This window comes from Miscanthus floridulus, chromosome 15, assembly GCF_019320115.1.
Source record: "Miscanthus floridulus cultivar M001 chromosome 15, ASM1932011v1, whole genome shotgun sequence".
In the NCBI taxonomy this organism is placed as follows: domain Eukaryota; kingdom Viridiplantae; phylum Streptophyta; class Magnoliopsida; order Poales; family Poaceae; genus Miscanthus; species Miscanthus floridulus.
Window position 1 is genome coordinate 5539604 of NC_089594.1, and position 22812 is coordinate 5562415.

The window sequence follows — 22812 nt, forward strand, 5'->3', positions numbered from 1 at the left end:
TTTTTCTTCATAGACTTGGTGTATGTGCACCTGTGTTGTTCTATAAATACTGCCAGTCTGATGCTTCTTTGTTGTATCCCACTTGTAGTCTTTTCTCCATTCTCTTGTAGCCATGTATATTATAGTTTGTGAGCTTGACGAGCCCTCGGGCTTGTTGTCTCTCTTTTATCTCTTCTGCTAGTAAATGGTGTAGGTCTTGTGATAGGGATTAGTAGCAGGCTAATATCTGGGTGGTATTTAGCTATAAGGGGCATTGAGGCAAATGGTGTAGGACTTGTGATGTAGGTGGTGCATGTTGCGCTGCCTGATCTTCCAGTGCCTGCCTTTTATTCTTTTTGCTCTCCTTACAGTGATGATTGGCGCGTGGTCCGGTTTGTTCTTCGATAGTCCGTTGTAGATCAACCATTGTTTTGTCTTCTGCTGTGCCATTGTGGCTCAGTCCGGTGTAGATCAGCACGTGTCGGGATTAGGTGCCGGGTTCTTCCATATTGAAGCGGTTGTCGCTGTCAATCTTGGATGACTTGTGGGTACCGCCTCTACCATCTATAGCAATCTGGATGTGTGTCTTTCCTTTGGAGAAAAGTACGTCCAGGTTGTTTTATCCTGCCTGGCAATATCGAATCTTGTTGCGGGAGGTTGCAACCTCAAATTCCACTGGGTTCTTCGCTGCCACTCTAGAATGATTTCCTTTGCTTTCTTTGTCGAATTCATTAGATCTTGTACTTTGTTGTAATCCCAATGTCTTTCTGATCAGAGAAATTAATAATTAGATTGTTTCTGTTGGAGGCCGAGTTGTCTGTCGTTGTATCTGAGTTCTTTCTTGTATTAATCCTTTCTCTGTACGCTTGGCTGTGATCTAATGTTATTACCAACTTGTTGTATCCCTCTTTCTGTGTTGTTTCCTTGTGAACGGTCTGGTTTGGCATCTGACTGTTATGATCTGAACGGGTCGTTGCTTTCCTTCTCTATCGTGCATGCCACTGATTGCGGAACGGTAATTTTTGGTAACCGCATCATTTGGGCCGCGTGGGCCGCGTAAATTCCCTTTATAAAAATAACTGCCCCGTTACTGTTGGCTTCATCTGCTCTTGCGAAAAAATTCCCCAAATCTTCTGGAGCCCTAGCGCTGCTTCCGCAACCCTAGATCTCCGCTTTTTGCTGCCATTTAGGTTCCCTCTTTGTCTCTGCTGCTGCTTATTGCCTTGCTGCTGCTTATTGCCTTCGATTGATGGTGAAGAAGGGTCAGGGCAAGTTTGTTGACGAAGAAGAGACTTTGGAGAAGATTGGGAACTTGGATTTTATTGTCATGAGGAGGATGCAGAAGTAGTTCCCCAAGCCATCGATGCAGGCGGCGGAATTGGACTTGCTGGTTCCTCATGGCTTGATCCAAGAGCAATTCCTTTCTGGTTTCGAACTCCCAGGTGAACATATAGTTCCTTCTCCTACTCCAAACCAATCTGTTCTTTTTTATTCCCTTTGTGCGGGCGGGGCTCTGTTTTCCTCCGTCCGACTTCCTTCTTGAGTTTCTTGAGTTTTATCAGATCCAGCTTCACCATCTTACCCCTAATGGGGTTATTTTTCTTTCTGCCTTTGCACATCTCTGCGAAGCGTTCATTGGAATTCCTCCTTGTTTTCTTCTGTTTCGACATTTCTTTCGTATGAAACTTTCTGACTCTGCCAATCCTCCTCTTTTTGGGTGCTGCATCTTACAATCCCGTCAGGGATTTAAGGACAGCTTCCCCTCCTTTACTCTTTCTGACTCTGTCAAGGATTGGACCGAAAAATGGTTCTATGTCCCAAAACCCACTCCTTTTTCTTCTGATCTTTCTTCTACTCCAAGTGCCCTTCCTGTCTGGAAGGATAAACTTTTAACTTCTGAGGTTAAGGCAATCAAGCCTTTGCTGGCTCGAGTTAGTCAGCTTAAACAGGCTGGTCTGACTGGCAATGGCTTGGTTGCCAGCTTCATTCGACGCCGGGTTCAACCTATTATGAAGAGGGAGAACTTTGGTTTTGAATACTCTGGTCCCAAGGATTCCTCTCGCCTTGTTCCTGATGCGGAGCTGCCAGTGGAAGTGATTCTTGACCGCTTGAAGCGGGTTTTTAGTAATGTTAGTGCGATGCCTGCTCGCATTGACGAATATGATGCTGCTCATCCTCCTCCTGAGGTAAGTATATATCTCTGACTTCTTTTTATTGTAGTTCTTGTAAAACTTTGTTCTAATCTTGCTATTTGTCCTTTTTTATAGGGTCTTAGACGGGCTTTTGAGCTCATTATTCCTGTTGCTGCGGCAGCTGCTGAAGATACGACTGATGATGAAGCCGTCGAAGAGGAGGCAACTGCTGATGACATAATTCAACCTTGAGATGATGCTGCTCCTTCCGGGCCGGGTTCTTCTTCCGCCAGGTTGTTTACTGGCTTGTTTGAAGGTCAACACTCCTATGTTGAGTATGTTCCTGATCCTCGAATTGCTCAATACATCTTGTTATCTAGGAAGCGGCGGACTGAGGCTGCTTCTAAACAGTCGTTGCCCAAGAGGCGACGCTCAACTCATCAACGTTCCTCGACAGGTAATATTCTCGTAGGTGAGCTTGTACCAAACTTTTTCCTTTGTTGTTTTCTGACTTTGTTCAGCTCTTGTATATTGATCCGGGTTGTTTTTGGTTCCTGATAGATGGACAGTCTGTCACTGTAAATGAGGAGGTGTCACGATGATTTTCCTCTTGCTCTTCGGTCGTGAGTTCTCATTCTCTTATTATATTTTGTGTCCTTTGAGCTTGATTGTCTTGTTCTAACTGAGTTCTTTTTCCTATAGTCGTGCACGGCCCCCTTGTGCCCCTGTACTGTCTGCTGTGCCTATTCAATCAGCCATCCCTCTTGTTTCTTCTGGGGTGGCTGTTGATGACTTGTTCTCTGTGCCTCTTCCTGACTCTATTTTCTTGGAAGTGGCTGTTAGCTTCAACAAGGCTATCAAGTAAGTCCTTTCTTGTTTCTTTTAGTTATTTCTTCTGATGATTTGCTTTGTTTTTTCTTTTTTCTGATGGATCTGAGTTCTTTTGCTAGGTCCTCTGAGGATGCTTCATCTTCCTAGGCTCTTGATGCTGGGAGGCTTGAGGCTGAGAAGTCTTTGGAACAATCTTCTGCTGGTAAGTTTCTTGTCTTGTCTTTCTAGCTTTTGTATAATTATTGTATTCTGCGTCCTTGTAGATTTATATCTCTGTTTTTGTAGCTTCCCCTTCACGTGGTGCCCCTCTTGAGCCCCGTGTTGAGGAGCAATCTGTTGAAGACCTAGTGACCTCCCAAGTAGCGCACCAGGTTGATGATAGTGCTGCTGGTGGGCTTGCTGGTGCCCAATTGCCATCCGGGTTGTCTGTGCTAGACGCCCTCGAAGCCGCTGCTCGTGCTGATGCAGTGGTGGGGGGAGGGTTCTGTTAACAACCCTTCCCCTGCTGTTGCAGATGCTGAAGCTGTTCGTCCTTCGTCATCTAAGCCGAGCACTTTTCTTTTGACTCGTGCTGGGGATGAGTTGGCCCAGCTTGGCCGAGTTGAGCGAGTTTGTGATTTGCTTTCCTCCTGGGAAGCTGTCGATGGGTGCAGTCTTCTCTCAGCCCACCTGTATAGTAGTTAGCTCCTCTTTATTAATACATGGTCTACATGTCTCTCTCATAAAGTTTCTTGGTTCTTGTGCCCAAACCAGTTGTAAGCTTACAGTCCACTTGCCCTCTCTCTCTCTTCTTCCTTCTCTCCTTCATGTCAACATTCAGCCGGCTTATAGCCTGCTATTATACTTACTCTAATGAAGGAGCGAGGTTTACACACACAAAATTACTCAGCACTAAATAAAGTGAACTATATATTGCAGATCTCGATATCATTTCTCGTATCGCTACCAGTATAGTACTAGTATTACCTGTGACCACTGCCACTAGCGACCACTGATTTACGGTCAGATCGTTGATTATTTTGATTACTGTATAGTACACATGTCGTCTTGGTCGCTTGTCGGTGTGGCATTTCAATGTCGACATATATGGAATCTTTACAGGCTATTGGGGCAATAGATACGTGATCACTTATAATTAATCAACGTTGTCCACGTGGGTTTCATTTCTATTCATCATTTGGTCAGCTAGTATGCGACTTAATAAAGTTGAATTTGAACTTCCACTTGATTTATTTTTTTCTTTCATAATCATGTCCTACGTGTGGGCCAATAATGCATGCTAAGGTGATAAGGTTGGAATCTTCTTGTAGGGTATATATATACTACTGAGATATAGGGTCTTTTGGAATGAGTATTTGATCTTGTTGTTGCATATATATACTTAGTTTTTTTCTCGAAAGATCAAAAACCAACGCCCGCTGCTTCAGGGACTCGACATCTTCTGTGGGCAATTTACTGCACGTTATCAAGGCGCTGGCAGAGCTTTGGGTTCAAGCCGGGGCAAAACACTTAGGGAGTCTAGCGTACGCGGGTGTGTGTGTGGTGGTGGTGGTGGTGGTGGGGGTGGGTGGGGGGGGGGGGGGGGGGGGTGGGGGGGGTGGGGGGGGGGGGGGGGGGGGGGTTAGTCCTCTTCCCACCGAGTTCATGGGAGGTAGTCCAAGATGTAGCCTCACGAGTCCTGGCCTCGGCTGAGGGTTTTTTTTTTTTATTTGAACTGCTTCTTCTTCCTTAAAATGATATGCACACTCGTGCATATTCGAGAAAAGAAAGATCACAAACCAACTGGATCTACAAGCACAAGCTACATTTGATACATGTCCACTCCCTAAATGATTGCTTATCTGTGGTTTGATCAGTAGGAGACGACAATAAACGGCAAAAAAGAATCTGTCAAACAAAGCCCGGCTTACGTAGCTAGCAACTAATACCTGCTCCGTCCTACAAAACAAATGACTCGAATGCAGTACACGCCAAAAGTGTGAACATGACACGTACATCGTCCGTAGTTATCGCTGAGACCCATGTGGGTAATTAGGGTTGCGACAAGGCTGAGCATTAGTTGTGTGTGGATCAAATCATGGAAGATAATAATATATAATATAATAATATAATAATATAATCTAGCCTCTTGTCTCGAGCCCGGCAGAATAAAGATCGGCCCGGCACTGGCACTGGCACGGCACGGCTGAGCAAGACACGACGGGGCACGGCGGCACTGCCGTGCCATGCCTGATAGTGCCGCCGTGCCGAGACCTCGGCCTAGGCACGGCACTACCATGCCGTGCCCATCAGCACGACGGCCCATCGGTACCGTGCTGGCACGAGTCGTCCAGGCATGGTGGAGTTGGAGCTGCTGGAGAAGAAGATGCGCCGCCTCCACGCTCTGCTTCGCCGCCGCCGGCCGGCCGCGCGCGCCTCCGCCGCCGGCCACGCACTGCTCTGCGGCTGCCGGCCACGCGCTGCTCCACAGCTGCCGGCCGTGCGCGCCTCCGCCGCCACCCGCCGCGCGCTGCTCCACCGCTGCTGTAGATGCCGGCGCGCCGCGACCCTGAGCCCCTCAAGGCATGGCCCCGCGACTGTGCTGCCCACCCCTGCGCACTCCGCGTCGTGACTGCGCCGCCCGCCTCTCCGCGTCGTGGTGAGGAAATGAGAGGACAGAGAGATAGAGAGAAAGAAAGGTAGGGTTTGGAGAGGAGAAGATGCTTATATATGTCTATCTAACGGTTGTAGTTCATCAGTTGGTCATCTAAGGTGGAGAATAAGCGGGTCAAAATCGTGCTAGCCCATTAACCGTGCCGTGCCCGTGCCGGCACCGCGGGCCGAACTTGCGGCCCAGGCACGGCCCTACATTGTGCCCGTGCCGGCACTGACACTATGGGCTCCGTGCCTGTGCCGTGCTCGGGCCGTGCCCGTGCCGGCCCATAGTGTTAGTGCCAAATGGAAAGTCTTTACGGCAAAAAATGAAGAATGATCATGTTTTATTAATCAGATAGGCATCCTATCAACAATGTAGGAGCACGAGCATCTCCATCAAGTGTTCCCAATCAAAACACTCTCCTAATTCAGAATTTTTGGCAAGATTAAAAAAAATGTATCTCCAACAACTCTCAATCCCAACTCCAAATATTTTGGCACTCAGAAAAAAAACGTCAAGTTACGCTCACTCGTGATAAGAGAATGATTGACCTAATCAGCTGATAACGAAAGCAAATAAGCAATACGAATGTTCACTTATATAAAATCAAATGAGATGGCACTCATGATCAAGGAGCTTTTATTGTTGCTGAAGTGCAATGTGCAACTTTATTTGTGGGTGCAATGCAATGCAAAAGGGGTGTGTGGGCAGAAATCTAGCTCGAACTTTTTTTGTACTACAAAGCTGATGTTGTTGCCATTATTAGAACGCGACAAAACGATGCTGCAGCAGAGCCTCGATCAACCCCTCCAGCTCCCCGTCGGAAAGAATCGGATTGGAAGCGCCGGCCCGGTGTCCAGTGCGGCAACGCCGGGCTCAAGTGGCTGGAGACGACGCGCGAGTCGAGCAGCTCGGCGACCGCCGGAGTGGTGACGCACAGGGGCACCTTGTACTGGCCGACGGACGCGCCGCGTGACACGGCATAGTCCGCGAGCTCCTCGAAGGTCCCCGGCCGGACCACCCGTATCTCCAGTGGCCCGACGGAGCCGTCGGCCACCCGGCTCTGCCTGTACACCGACCCCAGGGCCTCCTCCATCTCCAGGCAGCACCGGTCCAGCACGTCCGTCCTTGGCGGCGGCGGTGATGGTGAACCCCTCCAGCTCCCAGTAGATGACGTAGTGCCCCGGCGCGGTCTCGACGCACGCGCGGCTGGTGTAGTCCGCCACGGCGGCGCCGCGCGGCCGGAGCAGCGCGGACGCCGCGCGATCCACCGCCAGCACGCGCTCCTGCACGGCGTCAACGCTTTAAAAATTTATCTAGGGCAAGGGACCAACGCTTACTACGGTCTCCACTGTTGTTTCTACATAGTCCGAACAATCAACATCAACTAATTATAATAGATAACGAGAGCTTAGACTAGCAAATAAGCACCATGAGTCCATTAAGATCCGAACAATTTGAAGCTAGGCATCAAAAGCAAGAGCATGGCGTTAGAAAAATTAAAACTTGTTTAATAATTTTCCAAACTAAAACAAAGATTATATGAATTTTCTAATATCAAACAAGATTTTATGATTTTTATTGCATTACTTTTCCATGTAAAATTATTTGGACAGATTTTTTTTTTAAAAAATATTTTTGTGATTGTCTGGATACTTTTAAGAAAATTATTTGTAGTCTGATTTATCTAAACCACTATTTTTATTTGAGATCATTTAGGAGCTCAAAAATTCAATACAAGATGTCGTGATTCAAAAAACTGAAGTTATGTGGGGCCCACATGCCATGTTATTTGAAATTACAACCGCAATCAATTTAACTATTTTAGGTGTTTATAATTCATCTACTTTTGAAAATTAAGGGGTAGGTTTTTTGATATTTGAGTTTGAGGTTGTTGTTGTTGTTTTTTTAATAATAAGTTCAGGGACAAATCAGAATTTACTAAAAAAAAAATAATGTGTCATTGTTGGAGACGCATTGGTTTGTGATTGTTAGAGGTACATCGTAAAGCCTGACAAATTGGAAGCTAGTAGCACCCTTGCTTGTTAATTCGGTTTAAACGAGAGCAAGACCAACGAGACGAGCAACGAGAAGCAGACGAAGAGAGTCGAGGTATCTATTTGAGGTCAGTGAAGCATGCTGATTGGCTGATGAGTGAATTTGGTGCCTCTGCGAGTGTGGACTTGTGCAAAGTATAAGTACTGTGTCCCTTAGTGCTGTTCTTTTTTTGAGCTGTAACTCTGAACCTGGATGCTGTAATAAACTACTGTGATCCTTGGTTAATGCAAATGGAATGGACACGGTGTGAGATCCCTCCAATTCTGAAGTCTTATCCGGTCTCTTGCAGAGAGGAGCTGGGGTTAATTGCTTTGCTTCTCCACTGAAGCTGAGAGAAGAGAAGCCCAAACATCTGAAAGCCCATGGGAAGACAAGGAAGAAGAGCCGACGCCGGAGTTCGCAGCCCAGTAGCAGGCATCACCTGCCAGCTGCCGCCGGCCGCCCGCCGCCTCCGCTCACCAGTCAACAGTCACCGCCGCCGCCCGCTCAATCCCACGCGCCCACGCCTGTGCGACTCCACACTTGCCGGCTCATCCACTGCAAGGGCCACCCGCCGCAGCCTGCTGCTGCTGGCGACCGGAGATGGACGGGGAGGAAGAGAACATCGGGCCGTTCCGCCGGACCAGCGCCCGCACGCGCCGGATGGCCTCGCGCATGGCGTCCGCGCTCGCCAGCTCTGACAACCGCGCCCAGGTAACAAGGAGATTCAAGTCAACTGGCTGCTCCTGCCTCCCCTTCTTCCTCCTATTCCAAGCTGCCATTTATGCTTTGCTGCCCGGTTATGGATACCTCATTATCTGTGATGCCACGCAGGCTGCTTTAGCTCGCCTTGAAGCCCTTGAGAGCGACAATGCCGGTGTTGAGGTGGTGGATCTTAATGATGATGAGTATGGATCCACGGATGAGGAAGACCCTGGTCAGTTCCTTTCTCATTTATCTTCGTAGTAATAGTAACAGTAATGCCATGATGTGAAAAAGGATAAGGTAGATACAGTATCAGTATGTACACGCTCGATGACAAAATGTTACTGTTTGCAAACGGCAAGTACTGAAACTCAGATTTCTTGTGTAGGGCATATTTTGATATCACTTCTAGTATCAATTTTGCAGAGAGAAAAAACAGCCTTCTGTGTTTCTTATCCTTGCAAAGGATTCAATGATTAAGGATTAAAACTATCCTTCAAAGGAAATGTTTGAAACATACTTTTGCTAAAACACACCTGCCATGAATAACACCACAAAATCTCTAAGTGACTGTTATTAGCATCTGGAAATTGCCCCTAAAGCCAGTCGTTTGGACACCTTTGAGGTCCACATGCTACAGCCTACAGCTTGTTAACCTTGTGTCGTTAGCATCTGGAATGCCCCTAACCCTAAAGTCAGTAATTTATTTATACATATGTTTGAACTCCACATTCTACAAGGCTACAACTTGTCAACTGTACAGATTCCTGTGTTCACAGTTTCTGTGGATGTGCATTCAACTTATCCACTGTAAAGTTCGATGATGTAAGCCATTTTTTGTTTTTGAATTTCATTTCTACAGTCCTCATGCAAAAGAAGCAGTCCAAGATTATGAAACGCAAGACAAGGCAAGGGAAAGCTTTGGAGAAGCGGGCAGCAAGATCATTCATGGATGTCTTACAAGAAGTAAGTAACCTTGTATACTACAAGTTTCTTTCTCATCATGTTTATTTTCTAAGGAGGGTACTTAGAAGATTCTCACTCTGGAACTGTGACAGGCAAATCTGGAATCCCTGCCTTCTCATGTTCCGACATATTTGAGGGCAGCTGTGGGTCCACCAAGCACATCATCTCGACGGCACTACTGTTCAGTCTGTGGTAGTTCTGCAAACTATACATGTGTGAGGTGTGGAACACGGTTCTGTTCTTGCCGCTGTCAAGTCATACACAATGATACGCGCTGCCTGAAATTTGTGGCTTGACCAACTGGATATACATGCTACTCTACATGTATGTCCACTCCCTAATGATTGTTCATCTGTGGTTTGATCAGTAGGATATGCTTGCTGTGCATGTTTTGTACTCTGTAAGTCTGTATGGTGGGGTAGGTAAGTGGGAGGAAACTGGTTGTATATTAGCTATGTGCAGAATTTGAAATTGCTAGGTTGTAGGCCAGCCACTTTTCTGTCAGAAATGTTATGCTAGCTGCATTTATGCTTAGCTTAGCCTGATTTGCAATAATTTGCTATTATTGTCCTGAATTCGTAATATTTATAATTGTCACTGCCATTGTTCACCCTTGGAAATCATTTCTCGGACTTTTTTTTTATGTCTCCAACAAAATGTGCCTCACTGTGCCAATAAAACACATTTTGTTACAACTTACAAGTGTATTCTTGCTGTGTATGTTTTGTACTCTGTAGGAGTGGGTTGGTAAGGTAAGTGGTAGAAAACTATTTTCTCAGCAATACACTGTAGACTGTAGTTGCAGGTGCCAGGTAGATCTCTTGTAAGTCGACCATCATTTCAGTATATCTAAATAGTAATTTGACATTGTTTCTTGGTGAATCAAATGTGCACACAACTGTACTCTGGTAGTAGATGTGAATTGGTATGTAAATTAATATGCTAGTTAATTAGCATTAGGTAAACAAATGCCAAATACATATTACTGCAAATGCTATGCTAATTCTTGGACCCATCTAGCAGAGTGGCTGATATTAGTAGCACATGGTATGATCCGAATGGAATCTTTCCTACTATAAATTCTTTTTGAGCCTGCTTCAAATGTGAGCACATCTTAATAGCATAAAAAAGTAATTTGCTAAATCAAATATAGACAACTAGTCTGCTAACAAATGGAGGTTCTTAGATGACCTGAGTAGTCACCAGTCTCGCCAGAAATTCAACCAAAATTTTAGAACATTCTGAAAGGAAAAACATACACGTTCACAATAGTCTTTAGCTTCTTGTGCTGCACATAGCTAATTAGTGCCATAATATTATATTTAGTATGTATTGATCTCCTCAATGCTAGCTGAATAATCTCAAATGAAACTTGTTCATAGTAAGTCAACAACATCATGAGATTCGATACATGCTCCAAATTCATTGAAACTCCACTAAAGAGCAGTACAACACATAAGCGGTGGTGCAGTACCAACACTAAGCAAGAGCACACTGTAGATAATTATCATAAAGTAGCACAGCAGTGTCACCTCCCTTTTGAAAGATCAGTAATAACAGTCGATGGACATGACATGGCATGCTGATCATGTATTTCATCCTGAACCAAACCAATCTTCAGCAAACTATTGGGCTCCAAGTCTGATGGGAGACGTGCATCCCTTTGCAGGTACTGCATGACAAGGCGCATGCAAGGTCTCGCATTTGGTGAAGAGTGTGAACAGAGCAAGCCAAGCTTGAGGACCAACTCTATCTCCTCCTCCACATAATCATCTAGTCTTGGATCGACGACATGGGTAATGGAACCACTTCGCCATGCCTCAAGCACCCAGTCACCCAGTGCAAGGGGCTCTCTATGGTTGTTCACTCAGATTGGTTATTTTCCACAAGCAACCTCCACCATCAGCACACCAAGGGCAAACACATCAGTTGCTTTGGTTACCTTGCCAAGCCGGGCCAGCTCAGGGGCAATGTAGCCCCATGTGCCTGCCACACGTGTGGTGTGAGCGTCAGCTCCATGATCATGTGACCTTGCGAGGCCAAAATCACCCAGCCTCGCATTCATCGCGCCATCAAGGAGGACATTGCTGGTTTTGATGTCTCGGTGGATGACGACCTGCTCCCAATCCTCATGGAGGTAGAAGAGACCAGATGCTATACCTTTGATGATGTGGAACCTTTGAGCCCAGCATAGGTTGGTGGTACTGTGATCTTGAGTGTGCAAGTAGCAATCAAGGCTTCCATTAGGCATGTAGTTGTAGACCAAAAGGAGTTGTTGCTTATGGCGACAGTACCCAAGCAGCTGCACAAGGTTGCGGTGGCGAAGATGACCGAGGATGACGATCTCAGCCATGAACTCCTTCATCCCTTGCTTTGAATCTGGCGAAACCCGCTTAATAGCAACTGTCTGCTTGGAAACGGGCAGCACTCCTTTGTAGACACTTCCAAACCCTCCCCTGCCAAGAAGCATCCTGTCCTTAAATCCATTGGTGGCAGCCAAGAGATCTTTGTAGGTGAAAGATGGAGGCTCATACTCCCTCTGTCATTCTATTTCAGTTTTCCTTGCTTTAAATCGCCTCTTCATGTAGAGCTTAATGAAAACAGCAGAAACAAGTATGGAAATTGCAACAGTTGGTAAGAGAACTTTGCATATTAGAGTCTTGTAGTTGTGATGATTGCGAGTGGAAACTTGCTGAGCGAGTTCTTGGATAGCCTTGAGAGATAAGGCGGAGTAGTTGAGTGCTGCAGCCTCTCCGTTGAGATTGAAGCTCCAGCCGAGAATGTAATGCTTGGAGTTATTTACTACACCAGTTGCGGAGGAGAAGCCTGCGTACACTGCTGTATTTGGCAAAATGAAGGAAAGATTATATGTAACCGAGAGGAGTGGTCTGCTGGGTTTGGTGGACAACAAGAAGTAAGGCGCTATTGTGACATTTAGCATGGTGTGCTTGCTGTCGTAGTCCACCCACACCTGCATTGGTTTTGTACTGATGAGGGACAAATTATTAAAGTACCCATCAGAAGTATAGTAACCTGCAACTGCTGATTGAACGGAATTCAAGGCGTTGATGTCAATCCCGATGTGGTTGTCGTTGATGTCTTTGAACTCGGCGTTAAAAATGGTATCGAGCTCAATAGCAAGCAGATGATTTGAAAAGTTGCCATAAGTCCACTTATTGAGAAGGCCCAGGTACTGGCCAGGCAAGGCACTAAACAACTCCTTGGTGGAAGAAAGCACAAAGGCAAGACCATGGCTACTCATGCCATAGTACTGTGGGATGATGGCGAAGACAAATGTTGTGGAGAAGGACGGAATAGAGGAGCTATTTGGGACGGCGGCACTTGTAAAATTGAGAGGGTAAGTGTAGAAAGCATGACCTTGCGACTGGTTCTGCCCGCTGGTTAGCCTCAGAAGTCCATCAGAGACTGATGCTTCACCATCCATGGTTAGGTCGTTACCGAAGAAACCATCAAATATGAACTCACTATCACCAACGGAGGCGCCAGTGGAAGAGGCAGACAGCAGCAGCAGTAGGAGCAGGAGCATGGGGACGAGGAGATGCTGCTGGTGCAGCAAGCAAGGGCGATGCATATTAGCTACACAGGCGAGGCAAACCAAAGCTGATTCGTTCTCTTCTCCACAGTATCGATGGAGAGTGTCTGGAAGCAAGTAAAGCTTGACCGGGTGAGCATGCATATAAGCTTTAAACTAAAGCAAGGATAACGATGGAAAGCTAATACTGTATGTCGTATCCACAATAATCCACACAACTAAATTATGTATGGGGCCGGCCGGAGACCGGTACCCGGTCAAGCTTTCTTTATTTGACTGCAGCTCTGGCCGGTTACCCAACTTTGCTAGACTGGTGTTTTTAACTGAATGATGAAATACTAGGATTTTGCAGATGTACAACGACTGTGACGATGGAGGCCGTCAGATGCCCGCGATGATTTGTATTTTCTTTGAACTCTCTCCTTTTTTAGATTTGCATTTGGTTTGTAGTAGTACTTATTGGTAGATAGGTTTTCAGGATTCAAGCTGTCTAGATAACTGTGGCTTCACTAGATGGGTCGACCCTCCTCCTATCTATCCCCATCAATAGTACATCACATATCTACAGAGACGCATCTTTGACCTAGAGTATAGCCCTGGAAGTGGTAATAGGGACAAGTCGGACGACGACAACAGCAATGATGCAGAGGAGGCAGTATGCAATAATCCATACTGCCAGTGCCCGTACCATAAGAAGCACGGGCCTCCTTCTCCACCGCCACTGCCGCCGTCAACTGGAGGATACTATGGGGAAGGCGCAACTCAGTTCAATATGTGGGAGCATTATTAGGACCAACCTTTGTTAGTCAATCCGAATGTGGAATGCTTGTATGAGTTGTTCTTTTCAATCTCCGAAGGCATGCTAGGTTTAGTTTGCAACATGCCATTATTAGTTTTCATGTGAGTGTGTAATCGTAGTACCTTTGCAACGTTTGTATCACTTGTTTCTTTCAATCCCCTAAGGCATGCTAGGTTTAGTTTGCGACATGCCATTGTTAGTTTTGATGTGAGTGTAATCATTGTGCATTCGCTATTTCATAAATTGCAGTTTACCATGTACTATGGTTGATTCCCAAACTGAAAAAAAGATTTGACTCTCTAAAAATAGGAGATTGAAATCGAACCAACCTTCGGTTTTTCATGCAGGAACAAACATAAATATAGCATGTCTACTGTTATTAGTATAACTCGTGTTAGTAGAAGAGGAATCGTTGAGAAAGATTCTTCATTTGAATCATGCAAATAGGATTTCAACCTATACCAAAGGTTTAGAAGACCTCTGTCTTTAATACTTTATTCTTTCTTTTTTATGATTTATAGGCTCGGCGTCAAGTCGGACGACGCCGAGGTAGATGACCATGGTGTTGATTCGGCCCACGCCAACCCTAGGGTTTGGCTCGGCCGTTTACGTGAAGTGTTGGGCTGAGGCTCGGCGTCGAGTCAGCCCACGCCAACCCTAGGGTTTGGATCACCGCGGCGGTTAGGGCCGAACCTCGGCGCTGAGTCAGCCCACGCCGAGATCGGACAGCTAGGCGTCGAGTCGAGCCACGCTGATGTTTGGGCCATGGGCGTCGTCGCCTACCTCGGCGTTTAATATTTTCACGCCGAGATTAACGGCTCGGCGTCAATTTACGGAACGCCGAGGTTGGGCACCTCGTCGCTTTGAGGCAAAGGATTCCAGTATGCACCAGGGGTCGGCGTCAATTGACTAAACGCCGAGGTGCCCACCCTCGGTGTGTGTTCAATTGACGCCGAGCTCCTGGGTTCACCAAAAAATAATGAACTGAGCATACAGAATTTCACATAACAAATGACCACACCGGCATACACATTCATTCAACATCCATACATACATAAGGTCCAACACATTTAACATCCAACATAGTCCAACACATTCAACATCCATACATAGTCCATACATATGCTTCATCAATCATCCAACATAGTCCAAACATAGTACAAGGTCCATACATAGTGCATTACATAAGGTCCAATGCATACATAGTCCATGCACAAAAGAAGCATATGAAGTCTTTGGATCTTTTAGCTCGCTCCATCATTTTGTCCTTGTCTCTCTTTTTTCCTACAGTAGTCCATTTTCACAACTTTTAGCGGATATTGAGCTAGGTTAGAAACCATTAATGAGACTACCTTCACATAGCTATTTGGTGTTTGCTAAAATCTGAGCCAAGTATCATGATTACCATATCAAAAGATGTACCTTAACATGGATGGCGAGCGTAATGCTTTCCCCTCCCAAATGGATAGTTACCTGGAGTGTACCTGTCCACTGGTCTGAGCGTCCTCTGTGGACATCCAGAACCGGAGGGGCCTTGAGTTCCTTGGGGTGCATCTTCAAGCTGGGACATGCCAATCTCATCATACTCATGCTCATAGTACTCTCCCTGTCCTTCATCATCTTCTCCCTGGTGTTCTCCTTCATCATCATAAGGACCATGTCCTTGACCACCCTCTGCACTAGTTGCTGCACCATGTGAAGAAGAAGTCCCGCCAACATGTGCACCATGTGAAGATGAAGTCCCTCCAACATGTGCAGTAGAAGGTCCAGCACCAAGCTGTTGTGGGACTGTCACATCCGGGGCACGTCTACATCCAAGGCGTGCAGCTACCTTTCGGAGGCGATGCATGGCACGCTGCTTTTTGAAAGCACTATTAGTAAGTGGGGTTGGTCGCAAAACTATATAAAGATGTAACATCAACTGAATGACAGGAGACTACCTGAATGTGCCGTCGTAACATGGAGGCCTCATCAGGATCGCCCACAGGAATCATCAATGCCCTTCCTTGCTCGGCCACTGTCCTCATTATCTTCGTGCTATATGCAACAAAAACAAGAATTTAAGTCTCCATCATAGTAAAGACCTCAGAGATGGAAATAGTTGTATCACTTACAGCTCTGGCTAACGCAGGGGCGATCTCAACTTGCCTGCCTTCTCAGGTAGCTTGGTCATATGGGTTGTTGCCCTCATCCTCGCTCGCAATGTCAGCAATGTCTTGCTCTATCCAAGCGGGCCTCAATTGAAGCCTTGTTCGTTGACCAAGCCAAATAAGGTAATCATCGAATGCCTTGTCACGATGGACGGTGTGGATGCCCATGTTGTTCTGCTCGATCAACATCCACTCATCAATGTAGCACTGGTGCTCTAGCTGCCAGTTGGTGATCTTCTTCTTTTTTTGTCTGCTGAACCTGCAAATTTTACACCATAGCGGCAATATGAAGGCCTACTCAATGATTCATTCATGTGAAACGAACAAAATATTGCATGTTACGTACTTATGGAGCTGCCAACTGGTGGAGAAATCCTCGGGCAGAGAAGGCTGCAGCCTACCAAACTGCCGTGCTACACGGTGAGGGAGATGGTACTCCACTGCATAGAAACAAATAAGGGGGGGGGGGTCCTCATCGTCTAGATGTCCTCGTCTGCCGTGCACAAGGAGCTCAAGTTGAGATCCGTGACTTGCTTCGCCGATATGGGCGCCATTCAACCTGTACACAACGTCGTCATCAACTAGTCGACGCTCAATTTGTGCACATATCCTCGATTAGGCCAAAAGGGTGGGAAACTTACATGCTGTGGCAAATGGGTATCCAGCTCGTTGGTGAAGCTGATGTACGCGTGGCGTGACACGTGGTAAGTTCCGTGGGCTCGCTCGTAGAGGTGTGCCACGGTAGGGGCGACAACTGCGTCTCCTTGAGGAAACCAAGGTTGTGGGGGATCAAGCTGATGCGGTCTCCCAACTGGAAGCCTCTCCCACATCCAAATCTGCAAAAAAGAGTGGAAACTTGCATGTTAATCACTTTTGTTAAGAAAAAACATTGAATTGTAGTGGAAACTTGTACAACTTTGCTTTATTACCTGCAACAGTGTGATGCACCCTGACATTGTAGCGTGCACGCCTCTAGGATGGCGGCAGGCCTCGCAAAGCTGATGGTACAGGAAGGCAAGTATAGCCGAGCCCCAACTCCTATTACCAGCATCCTCCCAGTTCCAAAGGCACGGGATGTACATCCAGGACGCCGTGTCTCCAGTGCCATCAGGGAAGAGAACTGTACCAAACATGTGCAGGACGGAGGCCCAACAGTAGTATGTCATGGTCTGGGCGTGTACGTTGGGTGGGCACTCCCGAAACTACTAACAAAGCCACCTCAGGGACACCCCACTGCTGCGTCGTTTCTTGCTAGCCTCAACTGCCGCTAGGGGACATCCCAAGAAGTGCTCAACCCGCTGCTGCCATCCTTCAGACTCCGTGTCTCCTGTCACTGGGAATCCTCGGATTTTGACTCCAAGGATCATGGCAACGTCCTCGAGAGTGACCGTCATCTCCCCGCATGGTAGGTGAAAGCTATGTGTCTCCGGACGCCACCGATCTATCAACGCTGTCAGCGCCGCTGGGTTGAAAGGTGGCGTGTCTCGACGACAAACACGAGCAACGGTAGCAAGGTTCGCCAGCTTCAAGAGGGGCGTGTACCTCTCGTCGTAGACCATGGTCGTAGAGGCCTCCTGTGTCATTGGCCTCAGCACATTCAAAACCTGCAAAAAAAAGACAAGCATGAAAAGGTATTAGTTCATGTCACTTTATAAAGAGCATGGACTACAGAGCAAAAGATGAACAATGCACTGTTTCATACGAATTATTGAATATACCTCTCCGTTCTCGATCCTCCGAGCCCGGTGGTGCTCATCGAACCTTGGATCAAGAAGGGGGAACCGATCCATCCTATAACATAAGGAATGCCAAAGCATTAGTATAAGTTAAAGCATGTATATGTGGTACGAAGTAACATAACAAATAAAAAAACAAAAGTAAACCAATGCACTATTACACAAAGCAATTCAAGTAGCTAGCTTGGTGTATACCTGTTGTCTAAGTAGTTTAGGACATTTTCTCTTATTGTGGCCCATCTTATGGCAACCAGAGCAACGGCTCTTTTGGGTGTCCTCTACAAAATGTGTCCCAACCTTACTCGTGGTTGATCTACCTTTCGTGGCTCGATCCATGTCCATCCTGAACCGCTTCCGCCGCCTAGGTCCTCTACTCTTCTAGAGTAAACCAAGATCAGCCACATACTTGGGGCCATCATAAGTAGGCCATTGACTCTCGTCAAGAAATGGCTCGAACTGAGGATTCCAGGTGCTCATTAGGTTCCTCAAAGAGAGCTCCGTGGCCATACGGGGAGGGACCTCAGCGTCAACACGTCTAAGGCGACAGGCTGTAATCATGTGGGAGCAAGGCCTATGGTATATGGTCAGTTTTCCACACGTACACTTGTTCTCATTGATCACTACTTTATGTTTTTGAGCACCCCAGTCTTCACCACCAATGTTAGTTCCACCACCCTCTAGAATCTCATATCCATGGTTGATCGGATCGAAACATGAACCCTTTTCTCGTTTAGACTTTTTCTTTGAGAAAGCTAGTTCCTGAGATGCTAAAAGTGGCCAAGCTTTGCCTGCTGTCCATAGAGACCTCGCATGCTTCTTCCTTGAAACGAACCAAGCATTCAACTTGTAGAAGGTGAATGAGGCAATAGCAGTCACAGGCAGAAAACGACTGTAACAAAACCGACCAATTTTACGAAATTAAGTAAGAAAATCATCCACCAGAGCAGACGATTTAGCAAACTTAAGCCCGTATAACCCGGTAGTCCATGAAATCACGAAGGATTCCAAACCAACTTCCATTCCAGCCAAGATCGTAATAAGTTTAGCGGTCACCATCATATATTACATAAAAGTTTGCATCACGGATACATCAGAGTTTCAACATAGTTATTACAAAACCAGTTTGAATAAAAGTAGCGGAAGTCATTTGTTCAAGCCACAGACACACACGCGGAGTTCAAATATAGTGCCAGCGAATGATCATCTCCAACAAAAGCATCAGACGAGACGTAAGGAATGACCATGCCCATGGTCCTAAGCATCACCCATCGCAGGATAAAGGTAGTTGATACAGTAGCCATAATACATCTACCCATCTGCAACAAGTGGGAATAAAACCCTGAGTACGAGAAGGTACTCAGCTAGACTTACCTGACATAACCGAAAATAAGTGACACCAAGGATTATGAAGGGCTTTATAGTAGGGTAGCTGACTCATTTGCAAAAGAAGCATTTTTAGCATTTCAAAAACCTTCCTAAAAGCATTATTGTCGAGTTAATTGTTATTAACCTGTCAACTAGATTTGCACCTACACTAGAGTAACCATGTGATTAAGCAGATAATGATAACCCATGATCATTAAACAACTTCCACACTGTCATATTCATTTTAACTGTCCAAGTGTTCCATAAATATTTACTACGATGAAGTAACTCAAGTCAAGTGCTCACTATCCAGGAGCGATGGCGATTCGAATCGATTCCTAACCAGCTGGTGATTTATTCCTTACACAAACCTCACTCACCCGCTAAAGTGAGATATTGATCACCGAGTCAACTTTCCAGAAATCTTGAGTTTGCTAGGAACCACATGTACCCGGGGGCCGACCGACTGCACTTTGGTCTTATCATCCCGCCCCCGTGTCCTACCACACCTGCTCCGGCACAGTGCGTTGCGGGCAATCTACTCGGCCCGAAAAATCTCCCAGCTTCGCGGTCGGAAGGTACTTTATCCGGCCAGCTAAATGTAAGGCATGCGTTCAACATGACTCGAGGCCCAACAACGGTCGGTCCTTAATCAACACAGATGGAAAGCACTACAGTCCAAAACTCTGCAAGTCACCGTCCGATCTCAACTTCATTTAACACTTAGTTATACCATGACTTCATAGTCATCCAAGCAGATCCAGGTAACCACCTATAGCTCGCAGGTGACAGGGAATCACCCGACTTCTACTGGTCTAAGCCAGCTAAGCATTGACTCGACTACGGATACTAGGGTAACAAGGATATAGTATAACAAAGGTAAACAAGGTATAATGCAGCAACGGTTGCAAATAACTCCTGAACATAATGCATCAATTAAAGTAAAGCATTTAATTAAATAATTGCAAACCGGGAGAAAAATGCTCCGGGGCTTGCCTCTCTCGAAGGAGCTCGAGCGGTGATCGGGGCACTCCAGAAGTTCCTCAACGTCCTCCTCGTCGGCTTCTGGCACTTCCTGCTGCTGCACCTCGAGCTGCTCCTCAGGCTCCTCGAGTATGACGACTGGGCTCTCGGTTTGCGATCCTGTATGATGCAATGTGCATAAGTGCTTATGCAATCGGTGCATCGGATGAGATGAATACAATGGACATGTTTGAATGCAAGGTAGTCAACATCATCCAAGAAAATATACTACAAGCACATGTTATCTACTGCATTCTCTTCTACTACTAATATGTTAAGTCAACATATCTTATGAAACGCTTCAAAGATACACCAAAGCTTTGCTAATTTCTTAAACACATAAAGAATGCTTAATTAAACCCTAATTAATAATAGGTTTGAATAGCAACCTCTATTTTTCTTGCTTAGAAAAAATCTTAGAAAATTACTACAGCATAGTATTACCCTAAGAAGTCTACCATCAGATTTTCATGGTGTTTGAATGAGTGGATTAGCCTACACAAAAATCACAAGCTATGGCATGATTTTGTACATGAAAATACTTTGTACTGTGAAAAGTGTAAAACAACAGAGTTAGTATTTTTCCTATGTTCTTCATAGCATACAATGACTGTACAAAAATTATCACATGCATGTTTTATACAAAGTTTGCTCTCTGGCAAAAATAACAAAAATCGGCTATTAAAGGTACTTGAACTACACCTCAAAATTTTCCCACAGCACATGCATAAAACATATTTTTCCTAGGAAATACATGACATAAGAAGATTAACAAACTTGGAATCATATTTTTCTGAAGCCTATAGATTTTTCTACATATTTTTCAAGTTATCAGCAATATTCATGATTAAATAAAATTCTACAGCAAAGTATCTCAAAAATGACATGCACAATTTTTCCCAAGTAGATCTGATGATAAAGAACCTAGACAAATTTATTTCAACAGATTTGGAACAACTTTGAGTACCCAAACATTTTTCAAACCATTTCAAATTTCAAATAATAAAGAATAAATTGAAAACCATTTATTCAAACGCTACTAGGCCAGCCCGCTGAAATCAGCTGGCCCACGGCCGCTTTGGGCCTGCGCGGCCCGAGCGCAAGGGAGGGGAAGACGGCTCGGCAAGGCGTCGGCCCACGGCCTGGCTCGGCCTGGCTGGCTGAGGTAGGGCCATGCCGGCGCTTGCGCTGGCGCGACGGCGTGGCTCGGCCGCAAGGCCGGCTGCCGTCTCTGACCATGGCAGGGCGAGCTGGCGGGCGCACAGGATGCGCGAGAAGATGGCAAAGGTGGTCGGGCAGCTAGGCGGGGCTGGAGAAGAGAGGAAAGGTGACTTCCATGGCGGCCGAGCACGGCGGCGCCATGGCCGTCGGTGGCGAGGCTAAGGCGGCTCTACCTGAGCTCGGCAGGTGGCGCAAATGCGAGCACAACTTGAAGGAGGGCAAGGCGGAGCTGCGGGCGCGTGATTTCTGGCCGAGGTGGAGGAGCCGCGGCGAATTTTGCCGGCGGGTGCGTGGCACGGCGAGAGGTAGAGTTTGGGGGCGCTCGGCTCTGGCAGAGAGGGAAGGCAGCGCGGGAGGGAGTGAGCGAGCGCACCGGCTCCAGCAGGTGTAGGCGGGCACGTGGGCGCGGGCGCAGGCTGGCTGCGATGCGCGGCGGTGTCGACGGCGCATGGCCACCACAAGGCGGGCACGCTCTGCCGCGGTCGGGCGCGCGGCGCGGCACGTCAGCGGGCAGGCGCGCGAAGGCAGGCCAGCGCGGCGCTAGGCTAGGCTGGGCCGAGGCGAGGTGAGGCGCGCGCGGGAGGCTGGCTGGGCCGACTTCGGTCGTGGGCCGGAAGCGAAGCAGCGGCCCGCGAAAGAAGAAAAAGCCTTTTCCAAATAAAATTTGAAGGAATTTTTAAATGCCATCTTCAAATATTATTTTGAGCAATAAAATGACATCTTTTGAAAATGTACCAAAAATGAAAGTTGATTAGAATTTAATTCTCTACAACTTTGCTATTATGACCAAAGCCAAATTCTTTCTAGATTTTGAATTATAAAATCAAAGTCAATGTTTAACTCCAAACCCTAATTTTTGGGAAATTACTTTTGAAGCCAAATTTTTGAATTAATTTGAATACAAACCTTGCTCAAAAATTGAACTAAACATTTCTAGATGATTTACCATGATAGCCAAACAAGTTCTACTAACCTAGCAAGCAAAAATTTAGGGCAAAACAATTGTAACCAAGGTATGCAACATTCAGGTTTCACACATGTTTCAAATGTTTCAAAACAATGTTTCAGTTGTTATTTACATGATTAGGCATGTGTGATTAGAATGCTTAATGATGCATGATATGCATAATTTGCAGTGCCTAAATGCAGGCATAACACCAGGGTGTTACAACCCTCCCCCCTTATAAAAATCTCGTCCCGAGATTTGGGTTACGAACCATTTGTTATAAAAATCTTCATAAGCTTTTTGTAGATACTCTCCTGTTTCCCAAGTTGCATCTCTCTCATCATGATGATCCCACTGTATCTTGTATGTTTTCACCACACTATTCTGAGTAGCACGTTCCTTAGTGTCTAACACTCGGACTGGCTGCTCACGATACACCAAATCTGATTTGAGTTGAATACCTCGAGGTTCTATTCTTTCCTCCGGAACACGCAAACATTTCTTGAGATGTGATACATGAAAAACTAGGAAAACGGTACTCATTGTCTCAGGTAACTCTAACTTGTAGACTACCGGACCTCTTTGTTCCAAGATCTTGTATGGTCCTACGAATCTCGCGGCAAGCTTTCTTCGGACTCCGAACCTTTTCTTCTTCATTGGCGTGACTTTCAGATAAACATAGTCACCAACTTCAAACATAAGGGGTCTCCTTCTTTTGTCTACATAGTTTTTCT

The 22812-nt window shown here is 46.2% G+C and overlaps 2 protein-coding genes and 2 pseudogenes across 4 annotated transcripts; 2 read left to right on the plus strand and 2 right to left on the minus strand.

Annotated features, from left to right (window-relative positions):
- Window positions 1–96: 96 nt before the first annotated feature.
- LOC136509506 (uncharacterized) lies at window positions 97–3800 on the plus strand. Of its 2 annotated transcripts, none has more exons than XM_066504281.1 (7): window positions 97–2165; window positions 2247–2404; window positions 2492–2583; window positions 2673–2734; window positions 2814–2972; window positions 3062–3144; window positions 3228–3800. In XM_066504281.1, the coding sequence occupies exons 1-2, from the start codon at window positions 1659–1661 to the stop codon at window positions 2361–2363; spliced, it is 624 nt and encodes a 207-aa protein (XP_066360378.1). In that variant the 5' UTR covers window positions 97–1658; the 3' UTR covers window positions 2364–2404; window positions 2492–2583; window positions 2673–2734; window positions 2814–2972; window positions 3062–3144; window positions 3228–3800. The 2 variants fall into 2 exon arrangements, with proteins under 2 accessions (XP_066360378.1, XP_066360377.1); XM_066504280.1 differs by having other exon boundaries at window positions 2492–2568.
- A 2378-nt stretch (window positions 3801–6178) lies between these two features.
- LOC136506887 (probable indole-3-acetic acid-amido synthetase GH3.9) lies at window positions 6179–7019 on the minus strand (annotated as a pseudogene).
- A 1062-nt stretch (window positions 7020–8081) lies between these two features.
- On the plus strand, window positions 8082–9581 carry LOC136509638 (SWR1 complex subunit 6-like). 2 transcript variants are annotated; one of them, XM_066504383.1, is made up of 4 exons: window positions 8082–8328; window positions 8449–8551; window positions 9182–9285; window positions 9378–9581. In XM_066504383.1, exons 1-4 carry the CDS (start codon window positions 8218–8220, stop codon window positions 9579–9581), a joined length of 522 nt encoding a protein of 173 aa, XP_066360480.1. In that variant the 5' UTR covers window positions 8082–8217. The 2 variants fall into 2 exon arrangements, with proteins under 2 accessions (XP_066360480.1, XP_066360479.1); XM_066504382.1 differs by having other exon boundaries at window positions 8082–8551.
- Window positions 9582–10813: 1232 nt separating this feature from the next.
- Window positions 10814–12877, minus strand: LOC136506708 (L-type lectin-domain containing receptor kinase SIT2-like; annotated as a pseudogene).
- Window positions 12878–22812: the final 9935 nt, after the last annotated feature.